Here is a 9,713-nt window from a genome sequence, read left to right as displayed (position 1 = left end):
CAAATATGTAACTGTTCCATTACTGCCTAACAGCACTTCAGGCTTATATAAACTCTCCAGTCTCTCCTGGTTCTGCATCTTTTCCTTTCTGGAAGCATGTGTATGTTTTTACAGCTAACCAGCTTGGCACTGAACCTGCATCATGACCAAAAGCTTCAGTATCTCCAAAGGCCTGTGCTGACAGGTTCACTCCTATAGCTGTCTGTGGAGCTGACTGTCCACAATTTCTCCTAGAAGGCGGTGCCATCTGTTTCTTCTTTTGTTTTACTATATCTGCTTAGCAGTGACAAGAATTACACAGGAGACTGGAAGCGAAGTTTCAGTTTGCTTCTCTGCCTGGAAGGTTTAAACCTACATGTGGTGCCTGGCTGAGTGTGCCAGGCCGTTCCTGACACACTGTGCCCACTTTGCAGCACTGCTGCTGCAGTAGCACTGCTGTTGCAGAAAGGAATGGAGAGGCAGTGGTTTGGTCTGCAGAACCCTGGTGAGTGCTGGCACGCTGCAGCAGCCCGGTGCTGTGTTAAGACATGCTGGAGGCTCCTTGTCGCTCACCGACCGCTTCTGGGTAGCTCCCCTAGGTGCAGTGAGCAGCACTCCCTTCTGTGCTGGCACTCCAGGATCCCTGTGAGGTGGCTGGTAATCCCACTGCTGTTCGGGGTGTTTGTGTACCTCCTGCTGTGTTCTCAATGCCCCGCTGCTGTTTGCTGCAAATCTGGACACCTTGTAGGACTGGGAAAGGAACAGAACTGTCTTGGGTCTTTTATCAGCGCCTACAATGCATTCAGAGTTTTTTGCAGGCTTCAGGAAAGTGTTTTTTCCCTACAGTGTTCCTCGTCTTGCACTTGTCAGTGAATGCAATTTAGCCATAGTAAAGGTTACAAGGGAAATAAATTTTTCAAAGGGTAATTTTGTGGTCAGAACACGGTCAGACTCAACAGATAAGATGTGTATTTATTTTTTTTTTAATATGAATTTTTAAAGCAGTTGATAGTTTTCCATTAAAGAATTGTTTTTCAGATCCCTGTCTGTATACATGACATGGCAGCTCTGAGTAATGGCAAGTACTGTGTAAAAAGCTGCATGGTATTTAATAGCTGAGCTAGCATTGAGACAAGATGCAGCACTGAATACTGCCATTTCACACTTTAGTACTGCTTTCAAGTTGCTAAATAGATACTTAAGCATGTAGGGGCAGGGAGTGGATACAGGAGCATAGAGGTCAGTATGTAATAGGTAGGTCCCAAAGGTGCTTACAGCTGTGTTTTTCAAACAGGCTTAGGAGCAATGGACTCGATGGGACTGTTTTCCCTTGAGTATTAAATGTATCTTGTTCATCACCATTGTGAGATGTAGTTAGGGTAGGAATAAAACAGGAGTACTGGAAGGTCTTTGTGAACACACGAGACTTGGGATGTCATCTTGTGGTTGTTCAAAGAAATGCAAGAACAGCTTGTAAGTGTGCCTGAGTTTACTGCCTCTTTACAATGGGCTGGTATAGGTGCAAGTTTCTCCAAATATTTGATCCTGAATTACACGGTGGCTCTTTCTTTGTAAAGTACGTGACAGTAGTTGTTAACTTCCTTACAGCCCATGCCAGTAGTCAGGGTTTGGGGTGACTACAGTGGGAGGAAGTCATATGCTGCTTGGATGCCTGAGTGCATCAAAGAGTGCAGCCACTGGTGTTTGAACCTATGTGACGGCAGAGGCAGGAGGACTCTGACATACTGCTGCTAGTTACCCATTTTTTCTTATAAGTACCTTCAGTTTAGCTTTAGACTTTCCCTGGCTGTTCCAGCTGACTGGCAAAACAAGCTCATAGGAGGAAGAATTCCCGGGGTTAAGTAATTTCCTGCAATAAGGAGGAGTGGTATCAGGCACATCTACATTCTGCCCTCTTTTCTGTGGCCTCACAGGCCATTTGCCTCAGCTGCTGGCAACTGGAGTGGTTCAGAGCTGGACTGGCCAAAGTGAACATCCCAGTCATCGGTGCACAGTGGGAGCAGCACCAGGTTGCTCCTGACACAGGGCTAAACCTCTGGTAACTGTTCCAGCTAGACAAAAACCTGTTGCATATTGGAGTCATGCACAGCAGCTGTACCAGGGCTTACAGATTTGACTAGCATTGTATGGAAATAGAAATTATTACCTTTTCTTTCTTGTGAAGATGTGCTGTTTTTTGTTTGTTACTAGGGCAGGCTGGCAGACAGAATGGCTTCTCAGACTTTCAGTTATGTTTTTAATAGCACTGCCTAATTGAAGTGAAACGATCAAGCCTATGCATGCTTGAACAAAAAGGCATCTGGAAGAGGGTGAACTCCACTCAGAAGGGCAGTACCTGCCACTCTTCAAATGTTCTGTGAACAGGCTTGCTTGGATGTCTGCTCTTTGCTCTTTGAAGTTAAATGCTTTCTAATTACAACCCTTAGAAGCAACACACTTTCTTGTCTTGCATGAAAATAAGTTCGCTGTGATTTTTACCGTTTGTCAGATTTATGGCATTGATTGAGACAGATTTTAATAGTGGATGATCAAACATTAGCTCATGCAAATTGCTGGTTATTTCTGGAGTGCTATTTCATCATTAGTGGAGGGACAATCCATCTGGATGGTGATTAGTTCCAGCTCTAAGCTCTCACTCAAGGCTCAAGATGCTTGAGAGTTTCTCGACAACAAAAAAACTAAGGGTGGTGTTATGTTTTTGACAGGGTGACTGCTGCTTGCTCCACTCTAGCCACTGGAACTTCACATGATGGAAGTTATTTAATGTTAGACCTTTACCCTAACTCCTCCAACAGAATAAGGTTACTTATTTTGCCTGACAAGTACATGCTTTTTATTTTACAGTACTGTGTTATAAGAAAGTGTATAGTATTTAACTGAATACAATGAAAGAAGTTTTTAAATACTAATTAAATTTTGTAGTTATTTTTGACATCTTTAAAAGGCATCTGAAGTCTTTATCTATTCAAAAATGTGACAATCACACCAAATGCTGATTTCAGGTTTTGCTGCAGATTTCCTTTATTTCAAGGACCAAAGGATGTCCAGAGGTGCTTCTGCATCAGCCCTCCGTAAAAGTGAGATAGAATCACAGAACATAACCTGATTTTAAGTGCAGGTCATATTTTATTCTGTCTTGGGGGAAGAGATTGAAGCAAAATTAGGTACTTCCCATGTGCAGATCAAACAAGGGTTGATTCACAAGGGTCTCCTGTGTTTTGACTGATAATCATCTCTAAATACAAGGAGTATAGTGAAAATAGTCAATATATTTCTTTATTAATTTTCTAATTAATGAATAGATTAATGAGAACTTTGTGCAGAAGTATTTCCTTGTTCTTCACTGTGCAAATAACAGTAAAATACCTTAAATTCCAGGTATGTGACATTACATCTTCTGATAGATCTTACACAAGTCCTAATACACTGTAGTTTTGTAATAGTTGAAGAAAACTGGAAACTTGCATTTTACTTGTGGATATGTTTATTTAAAATTTTGTAATTATGCTAAAAAAACAATGTATAATTAATTACTATGTTTGTTAACTTGTCAGGATACATATATAGTGTTGTCAAGTCTACAGCATGGCAAATAAGAATTTTAATTCAGCATGATGATGAAAATTTGGAACTAGAAACAATGTATGACCCTTTAGTTCCACTGTGATGTTTCTGTGGTAGACATAAGGAATGTTTGTTTTCCTTTAATTTAAAATGCAGGGTTTCAAAGTGTGCCCAACGAAAAGGATTCTCAAAAGGAAGTATATGTTAAAAACCAGAGACAGCAATAGCTGGCAGCCTCTGAGTGAGGCTTTCTTTAAAAGCAAAGTCAGAGCTTCACCATAGATACCACTGAAGTAAAAAAAAATGGGGGTTGTGGGTTATTCCTTGTTTTTAAAAAACACCTTCCATGACCTCTTGAACCTTGGCTAACCTTATTGAGAGTCTTAATTATCTATTTTACCATTCTAAATACAAGCAGATACAAAGGATGGAGAGCCTTGCTGATTTTGGTCCACAGCCTGGGGCAAAATTTCAGCACTATTTAAAAACACGAGGTAAAAAATCTTCCTTATATTGGTTTCACAATCTTCATAGACAAATAATTCTGTTGGGAGAGGAGGAAGGAAACAAGAGAGGTAAAATGATGTAGACAAAATACTTCAGTGTAGTTTTGAAAAAGACATTTCAAATATTAAAATGGATCAAAATGTATTTAGGGTGTGGTGATTCAGTTAAAATACAGTGAAAAGAGGTAGTTTTTTTTCAGACTAATGTCAACTCTAGGCCAACTATTAGTTAGTTTAATTGTGCAGGTTATTAACTCTTCTAAAGCAGTTCCTTGTTCCATCTTTAGTTAATAGGTTAGTTTTAACCTAAATTTTAATTTTTTCTCAATAAAAAACAGTTTAATTTTTTTATAGCTATAAGGATATAATCCCTATCTTCTTCTAAAACAGAGATGATAAACTCTGAGTCAGGAGTGTATCCTGTTGACGACTCCTGGTTGATAAGCTCAACCCACAGCTGAGGAACAGTAAAATTCAGAAATTCTTACCGGCAGGGAATAGAGGAGCACTGCTACAAACAGGAAGAGGATCAGCAAGATGATAAGGCCTATGAAGAGCCATTTAAACCTGCGCCACACGATAAATTTCATGGTCTTGCAGGGATTTGTAAACCAAAGGAAGGAAGTATCTGGCCGGCTGTATTTTGAAAGAAGTAAGTATTATTTATACTCTAAAACCATGGAATATTTAAGCGTGAGATTATATCACTTTAATACATGCTGGTCTGGAGGTTGAAGAAAACAGATAGGTTTGAAATGCAAGATAGCAGCAGTACTGAAACCACCTTGCATTTTATCTTAACGCTTACAGGAGGAAACAAGATTGGATTTTATAAACGGAGTTTTGCAAAGGATAACTGATGACTAATATATTACTGCATGCATCAGAGTAGCTAGATATTGGGTATTTCTAAAGGTAGTGGGATAAAAATATCTTACTTTGGTAGATCTAGTTTGGGGTTCATGTTGGGTTCATCTCTTCCTTTACCAGCTGGCCTTTCCTCAGCTTCTTTTTCATTGACAACTTCCAATGTCATTTCAACTTTACCCTTCAGAACAAAGTAGTGGCACGAGACAAGCATCTTATTGAAATTGCACTAATAGGACTTGCTTGGTTTTTATACAGAATAGCTGGGATCAGCTCATGGGGTACATGTGTGTTTCTGATTTCCTCCTTGAAATATACTGATTTGTGTACTATGATGGTGTCACAACACAGTATCAGGAAAAGACGTAGAAAAACTAAATCACTGGACATAAAATTGTTCTGCTAAAACATCTTTAGTTCTAAGCTGTAACTTTTTTTTCCAATTTAGCAAAACAAAGCCAGTTCTTCTTTTCTTTCAAGAGTAACCCAAGGACTGCATATTTTCCAAATGATCATGCATCTAATTTTTCATATTGCTGTGGCTTATGAATGCTTCTGAATTTTTTTTCCTCACTGCAAATTATAAATATACATTTATATTCTTTGTAGAACAAGTTAGAATGTTTTTGGTCTTCTGATTGCATACATAATCACAAAGCTACTCTGGATTCTCAGTAGAGAGATTATGTTTGCTGTGTACAAAACTCCTTTGTATTTAAACATTCTCCTTTCATCTTTAGTGCATTTGGGATGTCTCTGATGTTCTTCTGAGCAATAATGTGATAAAGAATCACACAATCATTTAGGTTGGAAAAGACTTCTAAGATCACCAAATCCATCTTGTCAACTAGACCATGGCACTAAGTGCCACATCCAGTCCTTTCCTGAACACCTCCAGGGATGGTGACTCCACCACCTCCCTGTGCAGTCATTCCACTTCTTAATACCCCTTTCTGTGAAGAAATTTTTCTTGATGTCCAAGCCAAATCTCCCCTGGCACAGCTTGAGGCTATGCATTCATTCACAGGACTTCATCAGCTGCTGATTCATCATCAGTTGATGATGAATGCTTTGCTTCATCATCAACGCAACCTGGCACCACAGTCTTTCAAGTTAAACGAAGTAAGCAAGAAACTACATAAATGAAGTATTAAACTCACATTATAAAACAAAAAAATTGTTGCTGCACCAATTTCCTGGACTTGTGCATGGAATGTCCTATTTACCCCTCCTCTGTCTATCCACTGAAAGCTAACAGCTAAGTGGGAGTCTTCCTTTGAAATTTGAAAAGTAAGGTGAGCACGTTTAAAGTACTTTTAAAAGAAGTAATAACCTTACCGCTAAAATGCGGGAGCCATCCTTTTCAACATAACACGGCCACCATCCTTTCATGGATTTCTGTTCAAAGAGAGAGGCAGTTCTGGGAGCCTTCTGAACACTGTCTGCCTTGTATTCTGGAATCATGTCTATATTACACTTCTCAGGAACTTTTGCTGGAATGATTGTTTTGTGTAAATCAAGTTCCACAAAGCCTAGGAGGATAAAACAAACACTGCGTAACACAACCAACCATACAGCACAGCAGCTCAACATCAACCCTTACTATCTCTAAACATAGACATAGAGGAACTACAGGAAAGGCAATCAACAGACACATTATATTCTTGCTTGTCTAAAGATGTTGTGAGGTAGGGAAGTGGGACACATTGTGTTTAAGCCCCTCTTGCTGGTGTTGATAAATTGGATTCAGCAAGATGGACTCCCCCTTCTTTAATGCAAAACTGTTGGATTTTTTTAATAGAAGGGTTTTTTATCCCCACACATTTAAATGGAAGATGCCCAAATACAGCAATGTAATAAGTAATTTCTGACAGTTAAATGCATAATTTAGCAAACTTTAATAGTGGTTATAAATCAACTACTTGTTTTCAGATTTTGAGACCTATATAGTTTGTATGCAAGCTAAAGACTTTGGAGCAGTTCTTAATGCAGGGCAGAGAATCTCATGCAGAGCAGTATCTCTAGAAAAGGTAGGGATTAAGAACAATGTGAAGTAGATGCTTAAACCTAAATTATGTGCTACTGTCAATACTCTTATTTAGGACTTGTGAAGTGGCCTTGTTTAAGTATTTTTACTTAAAGAAAGAAGCAAAGTAAATTTTCATGCATGCTAACATTTCATATGCTTTGTGAGAGGGTTTACCTGAATAAAAAGTATCTTGGTTTACCTGCCAGTAGGCCTTTACTGAGTGAATACTTATTCATTCAGTAAGCCTGTACTGTGAAGGAAAGCTGGAGTATATTTCCACACTCATTGTCTCACTGTAAATGCAATCCTTATGTGATAATTTAAAATGGTTCACTTTGATATCCTGCTTTGAGACAATAGTAACTATTTTCATTCAAAATCTTACCCAGATAGTCATCCAAGGAGAACTTATCATTATCCCATATTTGAATGATCAGTTTGGGTGGGATTCTGAATTCTGTCTTGTCAAGACTCCAAAAGTGTTCCTAAAATTTTTAAAAACAAATACCAAGCACTTTTAAAAATTATTTACAGAAATTCAAATCTGGGAGTTAGTACTTGTAGTACTGGGATCTAGTACAAGCCACTTGTGAATTCTGGGGCTGGTGGAAGTATTAAAAGATTTAATCTTGCCCTGCTAAAAGCAGACTGCTCTTGTTGCCAGCGTGTTGTTCCAAAATGAATCTGTTCACAACAGCAGTGTGAGAAAGTATATGGAACTGAGCCATATTGTCTCTTTCAATATGTAGGTACAAATTACCAGGCTAGAATCTGTATTCTAAGCATTGGAATCTTTAGAAATACTTACCTTTTTGGAAACTAAACAGAGTTGCTCTGCTGGGAGATAGTCAAAAGGAAAAACAAATCTCCAGTTAAAGTTCCCTTCGCCATCTAATGATCGGTAGTGAACATCAGTTTTCTGTTTATTTTCTTCATTACCAGGCATCCATCTGAAAATATGGAGAGATGTGTCTGGTATTTGCAGTGAGACAGCACTGGTGCCTGTTTGTACTGGAACTGTGTCATTAAAGGGTTGCACACAAGCTGTAAGACTTGCTCACAGAGGGCTGTGGAGTTTTTCACGCCCCATTGCAGTTTGGTTCCAATTTGGCACTGTAAATAGGAACATCTGAACTGAATTTCTGATCTAAGACCCGTTGCTGTATCAGCGCAGGTCTTTTTTAGTAAGTTCTTTTTTAGTGAGAAATTAGGTCTGCCTGGTAGTATATTTCTCTGATTTCTATTGGGTTTTTTTGTATTAAGACTAGTGAATGTAAAAATTAAGAATTCAAGCTATGCTGCACCAAAGCTAACCCTCTGCCTTTTCAATTGCTGTCCATCTCAAAAGATTAAATTCTGGGATCTTTCACCACACATTAACTGGTTGTGCTTTATCTCATAACACTTCTGTACTTCTCTGAGGTTAGCATTTGACTTGGTTGAACCAAATAATATTTGAAACCCATGGTCAAGGTATTCCCAGGACATTCTGAATGCTGTTAACTTTAAGTGTTACATGAGAGAATGCTCTTACCCCTTCACATAAATGTCACTCATTTCTTCTCCTGTGATGCTCTTTTCATCCAGAAGGACATCCTTGGTGTTCCAGATGATCACACGCAAGATATACCTAAGAGAGAAGTTTTGGGCAAGAGATTTGGAGTGCTTTGTCAAGGCTGCCAGAGGGTATGTAGTATGTGGGGATACTCACTTCTTGGCTTTTCGGGGAGTGATGTTGAACGGAGGGCCTGGCGGACCTAAGCTTTTGGGGAAAACATCCACCCACATCTGCAGCTTTCCCTGCAGCAGTGAAGAAGATAGATGAGGGATTGTTTGCTGTATATAGGTTTGTCACAGCCCCTTAATTTTTCAGATAAGTTTTCTTGTTTCTACAGAAACTTTCTTTAAAAAGCTGTTTTTTGTTATGTTTCTAGACCAACCTGCTTTACATTTTAAGCCAAGCATTAATGATTTGTAGCCCTCTTCCCCTGGAGAGATACCACACCATTAACAATATGACATGAATTCCAGAATGCTCCATTTCTGCTTTCAAGAAACCATAACCAAGCCAGTTCACAGTACCTGGGAGATGTTGGGCTGGAAAGTGCTATATAAGGTTCTTGTTTCCACATGTTCGGGTACCAAACCCTGGGTTCTGAGGATATGAAGGGCTAACCGCTCTTCACACGGACCAAGATGCTGATGCAAGATTTTGTTAGCTTCTGAAATAGAAGACATGGGAAAAAAGCAGGGGCCTATGAACTAGAATTTGCATTTGAACTTAAAGAAATAATTAAAACCAGATGTTTAAAATTGAGCGTAAAAGTGTGTTCAGCTTGGAGAAAAATCAAAGATATTTTTCTAGTACTCCATAAACAAATGGAAAGTTTTATATTTTATTAATTTAAGACATACAAATAAAATATAAAAACATATGAAATAAGTGAATCAACTCACCAGCTTCCTCCAAAGTATAGTCTTGACCCCCGTAGTTAATCTTTCTGCCATTCTCAGAGAGGACAGGAGGAGCATAGCCTTTAAACCTGGCTACATTTTGCAGTAACTGGGTGGGTTTTAGTTGATCACGCCAGGTATTCACACCTGAACTTTTATGAAAGCAAAAGAAACATACCCTAAAATTATTCACCATTCAGGGCATTTACACATCATGTAAAATGTATTCATTAAACTAGCTCAGAAAGAGCAGCACTGTAACTGCCTAGATTGAGGGCTCTGGAGTTTGATAC

The 9,713-nt window shown here is 38.9% G+C and overlaps 1 protein-coding gene across 4 annotated transcripts in view; it reads right to left on the bottom strand.

Annotated features, from left to right (window-relative positions):
- Positions 1-2,996: 2,996 nt before the first annotated feature.
- The window catches only part of MYOF (myoferlin), a 64,049-nt gene continuing 57,332 nt past the window's right edge, over positions 2,997-9,713 (bottom strand). For 3 of the 4 annotated variants that reach the window (XM_014250427.2, XM_005520626.3, XM_014250429.2), the window contains 10 exons: positions 9,424-9,572; positions 9,049-9,188; positions 8,678-8,766; positions 8,501-8,596; positions 7,775-7,916; positions 7,352-7,451; positions 6,276-6,469; positions 5,009-5,118; positions 4,559-4,706; positions 2,997-4,108 (listed from right to left, as the gene is read on the bottom strand). In XM_014250427.2, coding sequence (XP_014105902.1) covers positions 4,073-4,108; positions 4,559-4,706; positions 5,009-5,118; positions 6,276-6,469; positions 7,352-7,451; positions 7,775-7,916; positions 8,501-8,596; positions 8,678-8,766; positions 9,049-9,188; positions 9,424-9,572 — 1,204 coding nt within the window. In that variant the 3' untranslated portion in view covers positions 2,997-4,072. Of the gene's footprint in view, positions 4,109-4,558; positions 4,707-5,008; positions 5,119-6,275; positions 6,470-7,351; positions 7,452-7,774; positions 7,917-8,500; positions 8,597-8,677; positions 8,767-9,048; positions 9,189-9,423; positions 9,573-9,713 lie in introns of those variants that run through there. The other variant, XR_015773307.1, reaches the window with a different exon arrangement.

This window comes from Pseudopodoces humilis, chromosome 9, assembly GCF_049639895.1.
Source record: "Pseudopodoces humilis isolate 2021_Gansu_Grassland_sample_001 chromosome 9, ASM4963989v1, whole genome shotgun sequence".
Classification (NCBI taxonomy): domain Eukaryota; kingdom Metazoa; phylum Chordata; class Aves; order Passeriformes; family Paridae; genus Pseudopodoces; species Pseudopodoces humilis.
Note: the sequence above shows the minus strand (reverse complement) of the source record. Positions and strands in the feature narration are given on the sequence as shown.